The sequence below is a fragment of the Colletotrichum spaethianum genome (genome assembly GCF_022836535.1).
Source record: "Colletotrichum spaethianum MAFF 239500 DNA, contig28, whole genome shotgun sequence".
In the NCBI taxonomy this organism is placed as follows: domain Eukaryota; kingdom Fungi; phylum Ascomycota; class Sordariomycetes; order Glomerellales; family Glomerellaceae; genus Colletotrichum; species Colletotrichum spaethianum.
The window spans coordinates 34960-55199 of record NW_026054798.1 but is presented as its reverse complement, the minus strand read 5'-3'; the positions used below and the strand labels follow the sequence as shown (position 1 = coordinate 55199).

The window sequence follows — 20240 nt, the reverse complement described above, 5'->3', positions numbered from 1 at the left end:
AAAAGCCATAGTGGTTAAATGGGCAATGTTCGTTATCAAATATAGGGTGAGTTGTATGGATGACAGGCTAAGAAGGAAAGAAAAAGGCGAAACCAAGTCTAGCCGACTAAAGCGCCACAGCCAGCATCGACGTCTGGCGGCCTAATGCGCTGTCACAGTATACCTCTGCGCCCACGGTCGTCAACCTGGAAGTGGGGGGTTTTCGGACGATAGGCGGGTGCCCCTCACTGATGACGCCTGTCGTCCTAGTGCTTTTTTCAGTGGGCCAAGGCCCCCAGGGCTCTGAAGAACCTGGAAACTAGAGGGGCGCTGGACAAGGAGCACTGTCTTAGGACGGTGCACTCAGACTGTGTGGGTCTAGCCAACGAACCAGGGACGCGCCGTCCACATACGGTAACAAGTAAACAAGGTGAGAACCACATCTGTTCGCGGCGGTCGGATCATCAAAACTGCAAACTAATTAATACCTGCGACCCGCCAGGACAGGAGCGCATGTGATGCGATCTCGCCAAACGAACTCCGCGCTACCTCAGACAGTTCGAATCCGCGCGTAATTATCCATTCGTTGGCACAACCATCCTCTTTTCCCCAGAAATTAGGAGCCCACAAAGTTAGGATGCTGGGCTGGGTTCTTAGACGAGGGTTGGAGGGCGCGTCTGGTGGAAACAGAGCAAACGCAGGTAAGGAGATCCCGCGCAACGTTCTAGTTGCCTTTCACGACTTTTCTAACCTTGTGACAGACGACACGACGCAGATTGAACAACCAGACACACCCGCACCCATCTTTGCTGCCCGCGCGCTGAAAAGTGCCATCTTTGGAACACCCGCGCGACCAGACGACGACAACACCGCGAACATGGCGCATCGCAAAGACGCAGACGATTCCGACGCTGAATCCCGAACGCCATTAAGACCACAGGGAATCCTCCTCACTCCTGGGACCGGAACTTCTCGGCGGAAGCGCGTTTCGTTCGGGCACGACGTGTTGGATAACAAGAGAGTCGACAACAAGAAGGGCAAGGGAAGAGATACCGACGAACGACCAGGAAAATTCCCCGACAGCTTCGCCGACTCAAGCAGCGACTCTGCAAGCAAGCGCACCAAGTTGACGGAGGCGATGGAGAACTCTCGACGCAACAAGGGCACTGCGAGCTCGCGCGAGAGGAGCCAGACACGCGCCAACGCAACGAGGGGGGACGATGCGGAGGACGAATGGGAAGAAGCCGACGATGACCAGTGCACGCAAGACGTTACGATTGACCTTAATGAGCCTCATTCGCGATCGGGCAAGTATTGGAAGTCGGAATTCGAACAGTATCACCGGGACGCTAAAACCGAGATGGAGAAACTGCTCAAGTACAAGCAACTAGCGAAATCATACGCCAAAATGAAGGATGCCGAAGCCATTGACCTGAACGCAAAGCTCAAGGAGGAGCAAGAGAAAGCCGCGCAGATGGAGAAGAAGATTTCCGAAATGGCAGCGCAAATCGCTTCGAATCGCACCAGTGGCGAGGAAAGGGACAACCCTCAGTTGATGAAGGACTTGGCTAAGCAGACCGCGGTCGCTGTCGAGTATAGAACACAAGTGAAGGAGCTGGCAGCATTACTGGATAACCGCGACGGAGACGATGACGAAGGAGATGCGCGAAGTAGACGCCGAAGGCAGGCCGCCTCTCCACGAACCCACAAGACGTTGCTTGAAACGCAACGCGAGTTGAGAAAGGCGAGGGCACAAGTCAAAGAGAACGGTCAGCTGCGAGAGGAAGTTGAGCGGTTGAAGTCCGACCTTCTCTTTGCCGAGCAGCGAGCGAACAAACTCGCCGAGGAGAACAAGCGACTTGCCGAACAACAGCCCCTGCAGAACAAGGAGGCGGCCTCGTCGAGCAAACTAGTGGAAGAACTGAAGGAGGCAGCCCGACAGAAGGATGAAGAGCTGCGCAAGCTCAAATCTGACTTTGAGACCTACCGGACGGATGCGGAAGCCACGCAAGAAGATACCCGGCGCATCCTAGAGAAAGCAACCGAGAAGATCAACGACCTGAAGAGAGAGATCAAGACGCTCAGGGCGGGTTCAGCTGAGGCGCCCAAATCTAGAGCTGCAGCCACCTCTACGGCAGACCGCGAGCCTGTTACGAGGGAACATCGTACTCAGGACAACGACCGCCTCGCTACGATAAGCAAGACACGGAAGTCCTCGGCTGATACCGGCCGACGAAGCCTCGACCTCGTGGAATCGCTCGGCAAGAAGCTCAATGAGACAAAGTCCCAAAATCTTCGGGACAAGTATCAGCAAGACGCAGACGCCGAGTCTCTTAGTTCGGGAGAGGACGAGCCTGTAAAGGAGCCCCCAAGGCGTCCCCAATCCGAAATCTTCTCAAGCCGCGTCAACTTGGACAAGCCTAAGTGGCGGCCGTTCATCCCAAGATCACCTCGCAACAGAGAATACCTAGGTCCCGATCTAAACGAACGGATCGTGACTTCGAGCGAGATCCCCTCGGGAACTACACCGGCACCGCGGCACAGATTCACCAGCAAAGAGAACAACCCTCCCATCGACTTATTGCAGGACCGGTTCGCTCGACTTGGCGGCCCGGACATCGATGCTAGCACCATGATGGCGGCGAATATGTCAAGGAGCACCCTGCCTCCTGAAAGGCGGGCTGCAGCAATCGCACGAATAGAACAGAGGAAGGCCGACAAGAGGCGCGCAGGGTCAGGCCAGAGCAACAACAACAAGGAGAACATGCGACCTCAGCGGTGACGGATAATTACATGCATTGCGGGCGGTCACGTTCCTCGCCCTTTTTTTTTTTGGGGGGAGTTTGGTTGTAGGAACAGGATTCGGTCATTGTACTAGTAGTCTTGGGCACACTGGGTAGCATGGTGTTTGGGGGGGTATCATATCAACTCGGAATATTCAAATAATTCCAAGAACCTCGTTCCCGACGTAGTCCCTTTTTGTTGCTTTTTACTGTTTTTGTAATGCCCTTGAGCAGTCTATGCGCTCAAGGTTCCCTTAGTGCTGGGCACTTCTCCTTCCTTGCCGGCAACGCGACTCGTCGCCATCTTGACGGCCACGGCCAGGGCCTTGAAGGCACTCTCGGCACGGTGGTGGTCGTTCTCGCCCCTCAGGCAGTCGACGTGCAGGGTGACTCTGGCGCCTTGGGCGAAGCTCTGCAGGCAGTGGGGGATCATCTCGCAGCTCAGGTCGCCAATCTTCTCGCGGCGGAGGCCGAGGTCGATGACGCTGTAGGGACGGTTCGACAGGTCGACGACGGCGCGGGAGAGGGCCTCGTCGAGAGGGGCGTAGGCGTAGCCGAAGCGGGCAAGGCCGGTCGCGCTGCCGAGGGCGTTGGCGAAAGCGTAGCCGAGGGCGATGCAGACGTCCTCAGCAGTGTGGTGGTCGTCGACTGATCGGTCAATGTTAGCGGAGGGAACCTCGCGGTGTTGTTGACCGGGACGAGGGTGACGAACTGTGCAGGTCGCCCTTGCAGGCGAGGGCCAGACTCCAGCCGGCGTGCTTGGAGAGGGCATGGAGCATGTGGTCGAGGAAGCCGATGCCCGTGTTAACGCTGATGGTCTGAGACTTGCTCGCCTGCGAGGCGTGCTCGGTGACGGCCGCGGTGAGCCTCGAGTCGGTGTCGGGTGGGAATGCCCCGCCATCGAGGTTGATGGCCAGCTGGATCTTGGTCTCGTTGGTGTCGCGCGCGAGGGCGGCCCATCTGGGAGGGTGAGAGGTCGTAGACATGGCGGATGCGTTTGCGGGACGTCGTGCAGTCGGATATAGAGGAGTTTGGGGGGATATGGGAAAAATATTGAAGATATCGCAAAGCAAGATCGACTTTACCAAGAATATTTTGGCACCTTTTTTCCCCTCCTCTTAGTCACTTATCGATGGGCGCCGTCCGTCGGAGCTGCAGCTTCAGTGTCATTCCGCGCTGGGAAGTGGCGGGGAGGCGACGTGGGGCATTGGCCAATTCAGACCTGGCGACTGTCAGCGATTGAAGCGACTACAGCGCACCGCCAGCGAGGGACGGGGACGACGTCCCCCACCACGATACCGGTTACACCGCTTAGGCCCACTCGGGGGGTGAAGGCACCGAGCCCCAACGGCAGAAAAAATGCATTGAAAAACGCGAGGCAGGAAGCTTCTCTTTCCTTCCTGCTTATTAAAAAGTTCCTCCCACAGAGGACACGGGTCAGAAACATGACCAACACCAACACATCAGCGCTGCAGCCTGGTGTCTCATTGGTCCTCTCCCGCCTCGCTTGCAGATAAAATAAGGGCGGCCTGCCAATTGCAAGCTCCCATCTGCATCACCACTACATTTCTCTACTTACCACCAGCTTCCACTACATTGGAAAAGCCTCTCTTTCGGGACTTTGCTTTGACAAGATGTCGGAATTCCTGGATGTCTACTGGCAGGCGCCGCCTGTTGCAAGGTAAGCTCATCTCACATCTCACCTTCATCGGATGCATGTACTGACTCTCATCTAGAACATTTGCGACAGCCGCTTTCGTCACGTCCTTGTCCGTCCTTTTGGGCATCGTGAAGGCCTACTGGTTCATCTTCCTGCCGGACTTCCTTTTCCAATTCCCGCCTCAGATATGGCGATTCGGGACCAACTTCCTGATCACCGGCCCCCAGCTCGGCTTGCTCTTTGACACGTACTTCCTGTACACGTACCTCACTGCCCTCGAGGTCGGCAACCCCAGGTTCGCCAGACGCGAGGATGTCATATGGTATCTCATGTTTGTGTGCACTGTCATCACGGTAAGTTTTGCTACATCATCGCTGCCCTCCCTCGGCAGTACGCCCAATACCACGATGCACAAAAGCGTCTTCTGGAAAGTTCCTCTATATATGTACCCCGCAAAGAGCATCGTCTCTGCCTGCTACACACATCTTCTGCACCTCATATTATCTGCCCGCATAGTGGATACCCACAGCTATAGCGGTTCCTGGAAATGAGGAAGATTACCCTCACGGCGCGACCAGTCCATTTCGCTTTACAGGACTTGGCTTGTGGCGTGGGCGTGGTGGGATGTCTTAATGGATGGCTCGTGTAACCTTATACAATGTTGCTCGAGTGGTTTTTACAGCTCCCTACATTTTACCGCCTAAACCTCCGGGTTTTTGGTTTTCCTTGTTCTTCATGTCGTTGCCACAATCATCATGAAACTGTCCAGCTTCGGCCCAGGGGAAGCATGCGCTAATATCGCACACAGGCGCTCTGCACCTACCTCATGGGCGGAGGAGCCTTCCTCCCGGCTTTGATTCTCGCCTTGTGCCGTACCGTCACCCAGGACCAGCGAGGCATGAAGGCCAACTTCTACTTCGTCACCATCCCCGCCCAGCTCACCCCGTTCTGCATGATGCTCGTGTCGCTGCTGTTCCCTGGGGGGTACTATACCTTCATGATCCAGCTCATGGGTTTTATCGCCGCTCACCTGTATGACTTTTTGTCCAGGGTGTGGCCGGAGTTCAGCGGCGGTCGCAATTTGATCCCCACGCCTGGCTTCCTCTCGCGTCTTGTTCAGACCCCCCGCTTCAATCAGCGTGGCTACGGCACTGCTGTTCGCGGTGGCGGAGGTGCTTCGGCCCAGGCTGCCGGCAGCAGCACTGGCATTTCTCAAGGCGGCGGAGTTCTTCCCGACTCGTGGAGGACGAGAGGACCTGGAAGACGTCTGGGCTAAGGGCTGAGACAAAGCTGTACGATAGATACCATTTCAAAAAGATACCATTGCATTACGAATAAGACTTTATTCACTCCAAGAGACTGGTTCAGCTTGGTTTTAAAACTCATGAGACCTATACGCTACGAAACACAGAAAGCCTGCCAGCCCGCCGCCTCGAACGCCAGAAATTGACTTTCCCACCAAGTCCGTTGTTAGATTAACGGACTCGTTAACGCCGAATACCACGGCAGAGTCTATCCATAAAGTGTGCTCTTGCCACTTCGAATGGGCATGTCACCCTCATATTCCCGAGGGTCGACGTCCCTCACCACTGCCACTTGAGAGATGATCGCGCGGCCGGGTAATGGCCTATCGTGGAATCGCTCTCCGTGATAAGTAAGTGGTTCTGAGATTTGCATTTCCTTGGTCTCGCCACGATCCGCCACCGGTGTCGCGCCCTCCACGACGATCTGCGGTGGGGAGTACTGCTTCGGCACGCGAATCCGTGGCACCGAGGGGAGAGAGAGGGACGGTATCCTCCGGGACTGTTTCCGAGTCGGAGGCCCTCCCGGAGGCGGCGGCGGGATGTTCACAAGCCTCGGCTGCGCCGTGCTGTCGCCGGGTGATCCTTGTGACCTCGCAGGCGACGGTGTTCGCGACACGGCTCGCGGCGGCGGCCTCATGCCGCTCATGCCTGGTTCCTCGGTGGCTGTCAGGTAGGTCTGCAGCGCGTACGAGTCCGGCGTGTTCGTCTTCCGCGGGTTCGGCGGCGTGGGCGTGTTGGTGCGGTTCGACTGGCGGCTCATGGCTCGCGGTATATAAGCCGGGTGTGTCGGGAGAGCGCTGCCGGGCCCGTGAAAGCCGGAGTGGGGGTCGAAGTTGTAGTGCGCCATGTCCCGCCCGGTCTGGATCTCTTGCTCCAGCCTGTCATAGTAGTCGGCATTGCTGTTGAAGTTCTGTTTCTCTTGCAGCTCGTAGTTGTAAGAGTTGATGGACGGCGACTTCTTGTGGTCTGTGATGGGCATGTACGGACTCTTGTTGACAGCGGTGATGGAGCTGGCGTGGCTCCTGGGCGGTTGGGGAGCGAAGCTCGCCTCGTCCTCGGTCCTCTGCTTGCGCTGCTTGCGGCAGTAGATGACGAAGAGGCAGATGGCTCCGACGAAGACGAGGCCGCCGCCGACGGCGATGCCCACAATGGTGCCGAGCGTCATCGTAGTCGAGGAAGCCCCGCCGTCTCCTGGCATAGTCGTATTAGCCCTCGGCTCGGTAATGTTGACGGCCTCAGTGGAGAAGAGCTGGCCGGTCAAACCAAGGAGGTTCCCGTCGACAGGCTTCTGCTGGCAGCCGGCTTTGAGAGCAATCAAGACTATGGGGCATGGGATGTCAGCGAGCAATCCCATGGGAGTAAAGAGTTCGTGTAACACTTACAGTTGGAGAGGTAGCTCTGACTGTCGCTTGACTGCAAACACCGGACACAGGACCACCAATTTGAGCTCGAGAACTTGTCTCCGTCCGCCGTGCAATAGTCGTATGCCGTGTTAGCGTCTGGCGTTGTAAGTCCAGTCGTCAGGGCGTTCTTGAGGGGTCGGCAAGCGCTGTTGATGATGCAGGGAGAGTTGATGTTGGAAACGGTCTCAGGGAAGTCAAATATGCAGACATCTACTGCGTACCGGATGTTGTCTGTGAATCTCGGATTAGCCACCCGTCTTACACGAAATCCGTTCAATCGGACTGTTCTTACAGAGTAACCATGCGGCGTCGTTCTCAGGGCCCTTAGTTGCCTGGCTCTTCTGCAAGCAATTGATGCAGTTCTTGAATTTGATGCCTTTGCCTGTCGAATGGTACTGGTCGTTTTCGCAAACAATGTCTGACGAGTTCGTCCCTAATGTCGTCGTATCGACTGCTGTGCCGTTTATTCCGCTCAAACACAATGCTTCACAGTCCGAGTCGGGTGTAACCTCGAGCGAAGAGGCGACTGTGACAAGCGAGAACACGAGAAGGAGATGCCACAGGGACGGAGCGGCCATGTCAAAGTGCCTCATGCCGGGCTGGGCTTTGGAGGAGATGGGAGAAGAAGGGAGGATGATGGGATTAGATGAAGCCCGGGTATCTTAGCAGCATGGTATATCACACCACCCTTGACTGGATACTTGGAAAATCAATAGATGAGTGTCTATCCTTGGGAGGACTGGGACAGCACAACTGTCAAGGAATATAATCAAAAGATCATCTTTGTAAAGTTCCGGCTTGCTTCTGCGGGACTCATTGCAGATATAATGTCCGGTAGAAAGAGGTAGCACTGCGGCACGGCCGATCCGCATGCAAGACAGGCAGGCGGCTCGGTACCTGCCAGCATTGCGAACGTTAGCTGGGTGGTCTATTTTTGAGTGTGTGGTATAGTCGTGCTGGCTCCAGCCGGTGAGAGAACCAAGAAGTACACCTGCCAGAGTCCAAAGACGGTAAAGGCTTCATACGTGCATGTCATGTTTCTCCAGATCGCCAGGCGGGGTGTGTGAGTGGGATTCTCAAGAGCTGAGAATAGCAGTGGGGAAGAAAGCCAAGATTGGGAGCGGGTACGTGGCGAGTCCAATAAGACGACGCGTAGTGCCAACCCTGGACGATTCTAATCGCGCCCAGGCTCGGGCACGACGAATGAGGGGACGGGAAACGGGAAACCCGCGCCAAACAAATGTACGTCGTGCCGGGGTCTGAGGAAACGAAGTGAGCTCAATGGTCAGGACAGCAGAAGGACACGGGAAGTTGAAACGGAGAGGACAGGATTGAGTGGCCTGGCAGGCGCCGGCCAGCCATGCGGCCTTCATTCCTAGTGTTCATCCACACTCCCCCTCGTCGACATTACAAGTGAAAACGACTCGACCAGCCATTTAGCGGCCGCCTTCCCGTCCAGAGGGCCCACACTCTGGCAGCTTGTCTTACCGTAGTAGTTCAAGGCCGTCTGGCGGCGGGAAAATCAGGCCATTCGAGCCATGGCCGAGATTGCCACGCGACCAAAGATCTCGGAAGGACACTAGGAATTCTTCCGTTTCCTCCGCGCTCATGTCTGGGCAGACAGTCTTCCGCGAGGGGGGCGACTAATGGGCCCCGATAGCCTTAGCTACCTTGTCTCTTCCTTCAGTCAACACAGCACGAAGGATCCATCTTCTCAAACTTGACCGGCATGATGCAGACAGTCTTCCCGCGGGCCTTTCATGAGAACCTCGGGCTACGCGAACCCAACAGGCTTTAAACGCGTCTATCAGCCAACGACAGGAGGATGCTTCATTCCGAGGTGCTACCGCTGCCGCGTTGGCACTCGATAGTCGATACGACTTTCCCGACTGCCCGCCCAGACGGCGGATCATGGCTGCTACACCAGGACAGCCCTCATTTGCTTCGGGCCCCTCCCTGTATGGCTGTCACCTGCAGGGCAGATTTCCATGAATAGAAGCGAGTGTGATAGTGGCTGCATGCACCAACCACCTTGAAGCTCTAGCAGATGAGAGGGGTGGCTTCCCGTGTGTTTGCGCGAACACTCCATCTCTACGATGACAAGAACCACCGAACTCACGTTGGACACTAGACCTTTATGCTTTTATCTCGTTGCATTTTGGAGTAGTATTGCTCTTTCATCCGACAGTGCCCTCTTCATGCAGAATCATCACTGTGGGTTCATGTTGTTGAATAATGGTTTATAAAAGGAACATCCTTTTCCTCCTCAAGTTTGCCCTTTTGCAGTATAAAATAGCTGTGTTCTTTCTTAGCATCAAGAAGAATCTACTAGTTTACCGCAATCGCTTTCCTGAGTACTGCTGTGGCTTGACGCTCATTGGTTTTCTCATAGGTATGTTCCTCTTACACTCATGTTCTCCCTAATTCTTTCGGCCATTATCACAGGACGGGAACCAAATGTGGTACCGCGGCCAACTTCAGGTAACGTTTACCACCAATTGCCTCCCTTTGGTGTTCCTCTCATCGGGTCCTTGCATGAGTACCAAATATCAGCTTTGGTCTCAGAACGTATGAATCCATGATCACACGGGGCCTACAACAGGATCTGGTTCTTGAATTTCAGCTACGCGTTAGTTGTTGGCGTCTTGCAAAAAGATGCCACTTGCTATGGATTGTTCATTTTCATCCTTGGATCATCTCCGTTTTCGAATCCCCAGAAAGTATTCCAGTAACTTGAAAGGTAAATCCAGTTGTTGTCCTGTTCAGGGTCTCTCCAGTCAGCACAGTTGCTACCATGTTCTTTGACATGGAAATGGCTGTAACACACTTGGCAGCTCCCTACTCCTCTTGTACATGACGCACAGCTGATTTAGGCCTAGATGATGGTTGTACGAATCATATCCAAGGCCTGCTCCGGTGTACAAATGCCATTCTCGCTCTCGGTTTCATTTCCGTCATGATGAGGGAGATCTCCTTAGCTCCAAGAGAATGTCCCAGATGAGCTCTGATTAGCCAGGCGCGGGCGGTGCTGCTTCGGTCACTTCACAGACTTTGTGTCCCTATTGCCTTCAACATCGTGCTGGCTCGGTCTAGGCAGGGGTAGTTTGTGTCGTACAGAAAACATCGTCAAGCTTAACGTCAAACTGTTCATTGCTCCTAGGACACAGTCACAACACGCTCCAACTGTCTTCTTGTCGTTAAGGTGTCTTTAAGAAAGTATTCCTGGGACCGAAACAAAAATGAACATAGTTATTTAATAGATGATGACGGCCGTCTGGGCCAGGACCTTTACGGACACCACGCCACTACTATCATATCTCGCCAGCATAGTATCAGGTTCAAGATGACTTTCAAGTTGGTCACCGTTCTTGTCACTCTAGTCATCCAGGCGCTTGCGTCTCCAGCCGAGCCACCTCAACCCCACAACCCTGAGAACTGGTCCGTGATGGCCTTCCGACGTGTATGCCCTAAGGATCAGGGCCAATGCAGCTACAGCTTTCTCATTTCTGAAGACCCGACCAAAGCCCCCAAGTATTGCAACTTCGCCGTCGATGCCACTGGTGGACTCCCTGCATACCAAACTGACTTCTCCGTTCTCAAATGCCCCGATGCCCCAGAGTACACCATCAATGGTGGCTGGGATGAGCGCCAGTTTATCACCTTGACTGTAATCAACGAGCAGAGGAACCTTCTATCCTTCTTCGCCTTCAAGGATGCGGATCTGTGGGCTGGCACCGAAGCCACTCCTCAAACCTCCAAGGCCTTCATCTATCCCATGCCCGCCAAGCGAGAGGTGAAGCAGAAAGAGCAGGGGGAGGCCGAGGACCAAAGGAAGCGGCTGGAAGAGGCGAAGAAGAAGAAACAAGAAAAGGAGAGGGAGGAAGGGAAGAAGCTAGAGGAAGCGAGGAAAAAGGATTGGGGGATTGCCTATGCTTCAGAGTGGAAGCTTGTGGACGTCACCAAATGTGAGTTGAGGCGCTTTTCTGCTGAAGGCGATGACATTGCTGACCACATCACCAAGATGAGTTCAACTCTGGACCTTACACCGATAGACTCGTTATGGTGTTTGGGATCCAGAGTGGCAACTCAACAATCGAAGCCTGTCATATAAACATTCCATTGTTCGAAGGACTTCGGGCACTGGGCAAGAGCTTCGCACATCAAGAGTGCAAACACGGTGGCTGGTCAGCTTCTTGGGGCCAGAACGAGACCACAGGCATGGCTGTCATGACCTTGATCAAGTAAGGAAACCCCACCGTCTCTTAGATAGGTCTAAACTGACATTCGCGGCAGTAAAAACAAGGACAGGCGTGCGTACTTTGGGTTCACCGAAGTCAATACCCGCGTTCTGCTTGGTGACAATGGACCTAACCCAACGTACGCGTTGAAGATGTGAGAAGCAATAACACGAAGGAGGCTTGATGATTCCAAATGCAAAGTAATAGCATCAGGGGAATCGGACAAGGGACAGCATCTTTTAGACATCCTGGGACATGTACGGCAGACTTTTTATTCTGATAAATACTTAGACTTTGCTAGTTGACGTTGTTATGTCAATATGATGGTGGTTTGGGGTCTCTAAGGATCTGTTTAATCAAAAGCTCAAGTTTTATTAGGGAGAGTTGCGCATTGACAAAGGTCGATCTGCGAGGCAATGACACTATCTTGGCCAGCAAACCCTAGATACAATGGATGGGTTTGCCTGGAACATGATGCATGAAACTTATAAGTCAAGAGCTCATTGACGAATATGTGCCAGGAATTCATTCTTCATAGGACTTTGGAAACATGAGACAATTTTAAGCGGTGAATTCCTGCGTGTTTCGTCAAACAACAGACCAGTGAAATGAGGATCGAGATGCAGAACCTACAGGATTGTCCAGACGATTGCAAGGCGAGTATGGCGGTGACGGGGGTCCCGCGGCCATTTGTAGCCAGCTTTTAGTAAATGGTTGGCAGGAGAGACGGGTTACGCGCCGTTTAGGCGCCAGGTCTTCGGGAGAGCGAGAGCACCTGGTGAGAGACTGTGCCCTATGCTGACGACTTTGGCAGATGGGACGGGCAGCGCAGTCTTTCTCCGCTATAACCAGGAAGCTGGTAAACCCCCTGACCAAATTACGACGGTATGTTGTCCGAGTTTGTGGGCCACGAATCATCTCGAAGGATCAACGCATCCCGATTGTCTCGATAAGGCCTGTATGACGCCAGTGCCATTAGTGGATTAGGGGTTGAATGCAACTCTGCAGACGTGATTGATTGGTTTGAAGTGGCAGGATGCACTTATGCTCGTGATCACACTGCAGCTGTGATTGCGCTCATGTCTAGTGGCACTGTACTATGAAGTTTGGCTCTGATCAAAGATTTGCCTAGAGGCGGCATTGCATGGAAATGTCATAGAATAACCAAAAGAATTGCAGTCCTGTTGTGCATGAGGGGATGTTCTGTAGTTCTTGATCGACATAACAGCAGCCGTGCAAACGGGAAGAGTCGCCAGACAGAACTCCACGTGTGTCATGCCTTGTTTGGGTTATTCTCAGTTATAACATTCTTGTCCTTGGTGACGACGAGGCGCGGGAGACTCCTGGCAACGTGTAGGTTTGAAAGGCGCAGTGTGGGTGCGACTGGTCCCGGAACTGGAGGAACCTCAACCTACATAATACGACAACACATCACAGACCGTCACTCAGCCTGTCCTGTCAACGCCATGGTAACGGCGGGTAATAGGGAGCGCGTGCGATAACTCCATCTCGGGAGCATGCCACGCATGGACAGGCACATTGTAGAGAAGGCAGAGGCCAGTGGAGGGCTCATCGGGGAGCGTGAGCAGCCAGACGAAATGGGAGGCTGGTCTGTGCCCTGAGCTGTGGAGGACAACCATTGGATCCAACACTCAAATGGCTGCAGTTGCGCCAACTACAAACCCCTGTGTTCAGCGAGCGGCAAATGTCGTCTTCCTGTTGGTCACCTGCCATCACCAACAACGAAGAGTTGCAATAGGTCGGCTCGCGTTGGCCGAGCTTTGGAGTGTTACCCCGTGGTTTCTCGCAAAGTCCCGAGTTCCCCCTCCTCCGCCCTCTCCAATCCCCATATACCGTTGTGAGCGCACAAGATTTCCCAGATTGGGTTGCGCTAACTTTGGTCCTTCTCCTTGACCCCATATTCTTCTGTCATCTTTCCTTACTCATTTGTTTCTCTCATCTGTCTTGGATGTCGTCGTCATTGTCCTTCGTGTCATATCTACTGCCCGCGGCGAAACGTACGGTCGGTCGAGGGGATTCAGACAGTGGAAGATTCGACCTGGTTGTTGTTTCGCTGCGCTCACCGTCAACGCTGTCTGAAAATGAGGATTGGCTGTCTGCAATTTGCTCCCCAGGTGGGCGATGTCGACAATAACCTCAACCGCGCCGACTCCGTCTTGAGTAAAGCGAACCCTGACGACCTTGATCTTCTCGTACTGCCTGAGCTGGCTTTCTCAGGTAAGTTTACATCGAATACGACTTTTCACGAATGTCAGCGCACCCAAATATGGCAAATCCAAGCTGCGACATTCCCCGCTCCAAAGAGCCGTTGCGCGCTGACAACTATATCCACCTTTGGGATTCCGACGGAGCCTGACTGTTTGCAGGATACAATTTCAAGTCATTGCAGCACATCTCGCCCTTTCTCGAGCATTCCGGCTCCGGTATTACTTCTCTTTGGGCTCGAACTACGGCTCTGAAGTATAACTGCAATGTCGTTGTTGGTTATCCGGAAAAGGTCGATGTCTCCGACAACTGGCCTACCAGTCCAGAGTACTACAACTCAGCCATTGTGGTCAACGGAGATGGTGAGACGATAGCCAACTACAGGAAAACATTTCTTTACTACACGGATGAAACATGGGCTCTGGAGGGTCAGGGTTTCTTCGATGGCTTTATTCCTGGACTGGGAAACGCTTCGATGGGTATCTGTGAGTTATCCATGAAAATCAAGGCCAACGTGTTTGTACTAATTATGGCAAATTCAGGCATGGATTTGAAGTGAGTTCGCTCCTGAGTATCATAATCGGCTGGCTACTGACATCCCGCCAGTCCGTACAGGTTTGAAGCCCCTTGGCATGAGTTTGAATTCGCCTTCCACGTACTTGAATGCGAGTCGAACGTAGTGATATTGTCAATGGCATGGTTGACTCGTGAGGACGGTCGCATGTTTAGCCGCATGCCCAACGAACCCGATATGGACACATTGACCTACTGGGTCACCCGCTTAGAACCTCTCATCCGGTCAGAAAACGGCGACGAGGTCATTGTTATATTCTGCAACAGAACCGGAATCGAGGACGACGCTGTATATGCTGGCACGAGTGCTGTGATTGGAATTCAAGACGGTGAAGTCAAGATCTACGGTTTACTCGGTCGGGGACAAAAGGATCTGTTGGTCGTCGACACCAACAACCCGCCCTATGCGAAACTTGTTCACCGCCCAGAACCCAACCATCCATCTGTTCTGCACGGCGAACTGCAGAAGATGAACACATCTCCAGCGTCTAGCACACCCACCGGGTCAGGAGGCTCTCAGTCATCCCAGCCGGATAGGTCACAGCAAAACAACACGGCGCGTACACCAACTGATACAAAGAATACGCCAGGGGAGCCACCTTCTTCTGCGGGTTCACTTAGAGACTCCGTGGCGTTGAGGCGTGTCAGGCCGTCACCTCAGATCCAGATCCCTCCTCTACAGGACTCCTGGAGTCTGGATAGCCCAAACCTCCCTACTCCTACAGCGCCAAGCCCTACACCATTGTCAATGAGACCCAAGCTCATTATCCCGCAATCCCCATCGTCTCAAATTTGGCAGTCTTTTAGTCCAGTACCTCAGAGCACTCAGTCCACACACTCTGTCCGGTCGGTATTGTCTAACCATTCTGTCACATCCAACGGCAGGGCGCCCGCAGACAGCACGCCTTACCCTGACAGCGCTCATCCTTTAAGCGGATATCCCAGGTTTCCGGAAAGGATGATATATGAAGGCCAGGTTGTCATTGCGCAAGGGTCTATCAGCCCTCTCACTTCCGCCGGCAGCGAGTCTCCTGTCTCGCCACGCTACTTCTGGCGTCCTTCCGACACTCTTCTGAAAACGCCCATGGAACCTCACGGATGGACCCCAGCTCCCGAGTCACCAGTGATGAAGCACGCGCCTTCGCAAACTTACCAGAACCTTTCATTCTGGTCGCAGCATGATCTGGTGGCGCGCTCTCATAGTTCCAACACTACCCGTACTGCCATTACGGCTGTAACCGCCAAGAAGGATGATGTCGAACCGAAAAGGCACAAGAAACAAGAGTCTTCTCGGCACAAAGATTCTCAAGCACCAAAATCCAGGAGCCCCAGCAGATCACGTGGTGACGATTATGTGCCATCCAAGAACGAACCCAGCAACACAGCTTTAAGCCAAGAAGTGGCTCCCGCCCGGCCGTCATCACCCAAGTCTCGGCATGCTAGCCGGTCCAGAATGCGCGATCGATCTGATTCAGCACTTGCTCATCGTGAACAGGCTGCAGCCATCTCCCAGCATCTCGAGTCCATTTCAAAACGAGCCGAGTCAGTCAACAGAGAACGAAACGCCGCGAAAGCTTCCGAAGAGGCTCAATCTGTCCAAATATGTGTCCCAGAACCTCGCAACAGCAGCAAAACTCGCCCTGCCAGAAGATTCTCTTCGATTATGATTGCTGCCAGCCCTAGCATTCTTCCTGATGAGCCAGCTCGTCCAGCCTCCACCGCAGTGATGGACGGTCCCAAGCTTCACCAGACGTGGTCTACGTCTCGCAGGGGTTACCGCGCAAGGAGTGAATCCGTCTCCAAAGGAGGAAGAACCGCATCGAAGGACAAGCACATTCGCGCAATAACTCCTGTCTATGACGGACCAGCCTTGAATCGTCCAGCCTCTCGCACAGCCAGCCGAGGCCGACAACCTGGACCAAAGCTACCACCGCCCAAGATGTCGCCGAGTGAGAGGCCCAAAACCGCCAGAGGAATGTCAGCCGAAGTTACCGGCTCTGCGGACAGAAAACGAAGCTCAGTCATACCTGGTCCTTCCTCCATACCCCCTGGCTCTGCGCCAGTGGGATTCGAGAAGATTGAGGCAATTCTTCACCCTAGCTGTCCAGTCCACGGACGGCACTCAACAAGTGGCGTTCGAAGCGCGGAGAATGGCACGGCACACAATCATCGTGAGCCATCTGACTCGGTGTTCAGAAGGTCTCTTTCATCACCCGCTGCTGGAGCTAATAGCAATGACATCTTCGGCTCGTTGGAGGGCAGCATCTCACAAAACCCGCGGTTCTCCGCCATTAATAGCACCCAGACGAGCGACGCGACTTCGTTGTCCGAGACGGTGGAGACCGTTTCGACGACCAGTCGCTCGCCGTCCACGCCGTTCTTTGAACCCAAGACGCCAACAGCGATGGTAATCATTCGAGACCTAGAAAATGCAGCATTCGGGACTTTTCATTCAGACAAAGATGATGGCATAGCGGAGTTGAGGTGCGTGGATAGAAACATAGTGGGAGTTTCTGGTGGTGCTCAGAGCGCGGCTGCGTAGATTTCACAACCTCATGGCATCATGAACTTTTATTTGTTTTTGCTTCGGAACCATCTTGAGCGGGGAGTCAGGTCTGATCGATGAGTTTTCTACCACCATCGGGACGAACACGAATATACCAGGAAAGGTAATGAATGAATGGCTTAGGTCTGAAAATTGGCTGGGAGTTGGTCGGTACACGTTTAGGCCGACCCGTGTCTTCGGCACTTTGAGTTTAGGGGTTGAGTGTCTGTTATTGCAGTTTCCCTCATTCATCTTGCTTTCATGTCTAGGAATTCCAGACTTTCAAGCCGTCTTTGAAACCACATCAACCCAAGTACTCTCGTCCACTTCCATGCTTAGATGCTCTCCTTGGTCAGCCGAGCTTCCATACTGACCACTAGTTCATCAATGTTGATGCGAATGAATAGGTATAATGTTATTATTATGGATCCACATAAAACGCACAGTATCCAAGGGACCTGCGGACGATGCGGCAATACCAACATCCAAACCCACTCTGATCTTCCGCGCTTCTGCAAGACACTTGATAAATGTGATTTGCAGTGAGAAAAGCATGTACAAGACAGCCGGCGCTTCCGGGCGGTTGAGTATGCTTCTAGTCAAACAGCCCTTAAGAGGAGATCAAGGTCCATGGCAGTGGAACGTCCTGGTTTATGGGACGATAGACGGTCGGCTTACAAGCAATCCCATAATCCAGGAGGCCTTGAAATGCATGAGGGTATCGTGGGTCTGTTCGATTGACCTATACTTTAGTTGGCAGCCCTGTCCACCAGGCACGTCTTCCAAGCCCTCGGCCAGGTCAGCACAAACAGACCGGGACAACCAAGAAGTGTGTGCCTTCAGGGCGCTAGGCCGTCCAACAGGCCTCACCTGGCAGTAGACAAGCTGATGCGACATCCAATGAGCGGCTGGATGGGCAATCCCGTACCCGAAGTAGTTGCTGAAGTGTGAGATAGAGCAGGGATTCGTGCAGCTTAGCAGGGTTACATTGTGTGACGACTGTATTGTGAGTGGCTGGGCATCGGCAGCTTGTCTGCACACCACTTTCCACCACGGCGCTAGGAGGACCAGCAACGACGCGAGATCCGCCCCCGAGTCCCCACTCTCCCCGGCCGGGGCCAGCGGTGTAAGTAGGTGAGAGAGATACACATGCCCATCCAGCGCAATCAAGCTCGCCTTCCATCACCCTCGTGCGGGCGGGCCGCGGGCGACGAACAAGTAGGCCAGGGACTTGTTTCCCTCTAAGGAAAGGCAGGTCCTGTACAATGTCCGGTGGTGCCCTCCCGCCATTGCTGTGCCACCCAAAAACGCAGTTTGTCTTTTGGTTCAGACCCCAATCACACTCTACACCAACAGGCTTTGACCAACGAGATGCAGATGCCGCTGTGCTCCAACAGAACGAACGGGTCCCTCGCGCTGACCTGCCACCTCTCGTCACAATCACATTGCCTCCACCTTCTCTCCTGCAAACACCGAAACACATATGAGGCGCCGTTTCGCATAGTTCGCGATTGCTGCTATTACGTCTCGTCACATCGCGAGCGCCATCGTAGATACACTCTCGGCGGCACCATCATCGTACATAAGCCCTCAAAAAGCCCTGCCAGAGTCGTCGTCCCCGCAGGCATGTAAGACAGTCGATTCGCCCTCAGCGACTGATCCTCAAGCAGACTGTCTCGCAGCTCCAGTACCCAACACGGTCGACGATTCCCGGTCGTGCCGACGAATTGCAATATTGAAACACGCTCTCGCCTTTTGTTTCCAGAATGCGTTCCGCGACAGTCGCTCTTGTACTCGGCCTTGGCCTTGGCCAGGTGTCGGCTATCCACGTGGCTAAGGGTTCGCCTTGCGAGACACTCTGCGGCAACGTGCTGGATGCGACGACGAAGACTGATGTTGTTTGCAACGAAAATGATTATTCCAGCGGCGCTGGTCCCGTGTACCAGCAATGCGTGTCTTGCGAGTTGACGAGCGACTATTCAACGACAACTCAAACGGACACTCAATGGCTCTTGTGTATGTTGCACTCTAAAGGTGCCAGGTCGTGTAGGAAATGTCCTGACATTCCCAGATAATCTGCGATATGCCGTTTCGTACTGCTTGTTTGGTTTCCCAGAGAACCCCGATGTTACCTCCAGCCCGTGTCTTACAAGGTTTGTCGGCGTCTAATTATGTTGTTAATTCCACATATTAACTGTCGAATAGAACTGCTTGCGAGCCTTTAAAAAATGCGGTGGAGTATGGTGCCCTGGCATCAAACAGCACCGAGTATGAATATTGTTCACAGTGGAATCATAACCAGGTTGGAAATTGCGCTGCGTGTTTACGCGCAGGAGACAACCATTACTTGACCAACTGTACGTTCAGTAATGAACAGACTCCTTGCCCCTTGCTGACAAGCTCCCAGTCCTTACCATCTTGGATGCCGGCTGCCAACAGAAGCCGGAGCCTGGCGCCACGATCTCTGTGGAAGGCTCTCCGTTCTCCAAGACTCGGGTCAACGTCACCGAACCAACGCCGACCAACACATATGTGTCGAACTACAACAACGGCCCTATTAGCTTGGGCGGCAAGGTCGGCATCGCCATTGGAGGCATCCTTCTTATACTTGCCCTAGCGGGTTTCTGCATAGTCTGGAACGGAAAGAGACGGCGCAGAGCATTCTTGAAGAAGCTCGAGATGAGGCAGCAGAGCGGCGGCCGCTCTGGCTGGCCTACGCCCCTCAACACCACCGGCATCAGCGGTACTCCGCTCAGCCAGAAGCCTTTACGAAGCTGGGATGACACCCCAAGCACCCAAGGACCTACGCGAGGTTGGGACGAATCTCCCCTGAGTCCCCAGGGAGAGAAAGCTTTCCCAAGATACTTCTCGCCGTACTCGTCCCAGTACAACAGCCCGGTCAGTGGCAATGAGGCGCCGAGCATGCAGTGGCCGGTGAACGACTCGGTTCCTCGGGGGCCACCACAGGAAATTGGGATCGCGCTCGGAGGTGATGATCCCCAGGGCAGCTGGAACGATTCGAAAGGGAAAGAAAGGTCGGAGTCCTATGAGCTGAGGGAAGTTGAGCCTGATTGGGAAGCAAGGCAGAGGCACCCTAGCCCTCCTGTCCTACAGCATCCAGGATACCCAAGATACGCGGAGCATAACCCAGCAGCGTACCACGGCTTAACGGAAGAGGATCTGAGGAGAGGTTTTGCAGTGTAAGCTCCGATGCGCGTGGCTCTCTGGCTCCATGAAGAAAGATTCATCACAACTTGTGCATTTTGTTGCTTAGCGGGAGTTTGGCGGTGATGGAGACACCGATTGATTGCCATCAGTTTTGAGGCTTGGATGCAGAAGCTTTTCCGCAATGACCTGATATGTTGTAAGAAAAACAAACTTGAATGTTATTAGTTTGTAACACCTCATTGAGAGAAGCATGAACTTCAGGTTAAGAAAGCCGTTGCTGGATGTATATGATCAGCCCTTTGTTGACCTTTAACCGTGAACATGGATGATACCGATACACGCCACTTGTTTGGCGGTTCCT

General features: G+C 53.7%; 8 protein-coding genes across 8 annotated transcripts; 6 read left to right on the top strand and 2 right to left on the bottom strand.

Annotated features, from left to right (window-relative positions):
- Positions 1–616: 616 nt before the first annotated feature.
- On the top strand, positions 617–2761 carry ColSpa_09351 (uncharacterized protein; the record flags this gene model as incomplete). Its single annotated transcript, XM_049275563.1, has 1 exon — positions 617–2761. One exon carries the CDS (start codon positions 617–619, stop codon positions 2759–2761), a length of 2145 nt encoding a protein of 714 aa, XP_049131520.1.
- Positions 2762–2997: 236 nt separating this feature from the next.
- Positions 2998–3748, bottom strand: ColSpa_09350 (imidazoleglycerol-phosphate dehydratase; the record flags this gene model as incomplete). Its single annotated transcript, XM_049275562.1, has 2 exons — positions 2998–3473; positions 3508–3748. The coding sequence occupies 2 exons, from the start codon at positions 3746–3748 to the stop codon at positions 2998–3000; spliced, it is 717 nt and encodes a 238-aa protein (XP_049131519.1).
- A 648-nt stretch (positions 3749–4396) lies between these two features.
- Positions 4397–5071, top strand: ColSpa_09349 (derlin-2; the record flags this gene model as incomplete). Its single annotated transcript, XM_049275561.1, has 3 exons — positions 4397–4443; positions 4499–4775; positions 4958–5071. The coding sequence occupies 3 exons, from the start codon at positions 4397–4399 to the stop codon at positions 5069–5071; spliced, it is 438 nt and encodes a 145-aa protein (XP_049131518.1).
- A 177-nt stretch (positions 5072–5248) lies between these two features.
- ColSpa_09348 (uncharacterized protein) lies at positions 5249–5698 on the top strand (the record flags this gene model as incomplete). The annotated part of the gene is made up of 1 exon (XM_049275560.1): positions 5249–5698. One exon carries the CDS (start codon positions 5249–5251, stop codon positions 5696–5698), a length of 450 nt encoding a protein of 149 aa, XP_049131517.1.
- A 236-nt stretch (positions 5699–5934) lies between these two features.
- On the bottom strand, positions 5935–7707 carry ColSpa_09347 (uncharacterized protein; the record flags this gene model as incomplete). The annotated part of the gene is made up of 3 exons (XM_049275559.1): positions 5935–7046; positions 7130–7342; positions 7422–7707. The coding sequence occupies 3 exons, from the start codon at positions 7705–7707 to the stop codon at positions 5935–5937; spliced, it is 1611 nt and encodes a 536-aa protein (XP_049131516.1).
- A 2765-nt stretch (positions 7708–10472) lies between these two features.
- ColSpa_09346 (uncharacterized protein) lies at positions 10473–11374 on the top strand (the record flags this gene model as incomplete). The annotated part of the gene is made up of 2 exons (XM_049275558.1): positions 10473–11094; positions 11151–11374. 2 exons carry the CDS (start codon positions 10473–10475, stop codon positions 11372–11374), a joined length of 846 nt encoding a protein of 281 aa, XP_049131515.1.
- A 2095-nt stretch (positions 11375–13469) lies between these two features.
- On the top strand, positions 13470–14787 carry ColSpa_09345 (protein N-terminal amidase; the record flags this gene model as incomplete). The annotated part of the gene is made up of 4 exons (XM_049275557.1): positions 13470–13605; positions 13755–14148; positions 14209–14726; positions 14747–14787. The coding sequence occupies 4 exons, from the start codon at positions 13470–13472 to the stop codon at positions 14785–14787; spliced, it is 1089 nt and encodes a 362-aa protein (XP_049131514.1).
- Positions 14788–18939: 4152 nt separating this feature from the next.
- On the top strand, positions 18940–19915 carry ColSpa_09344 (uncharacterized protein; the record flags this gene model as incomplete). Its single annotated transcript, XM_049275556.1, has 2 exons — positions 18940–18979; positions 19119–19915. The coding sequence occupies 2 exons, from the start codon at positions 18940–18942 to the stop codon at positions 19913–19915; spliced, it is 837 nt and encodes a 278-aa protein (XP_049131513.1).
- Between the last annotated feature and the right edge of the window lie 325 nt (positions 19916–20240).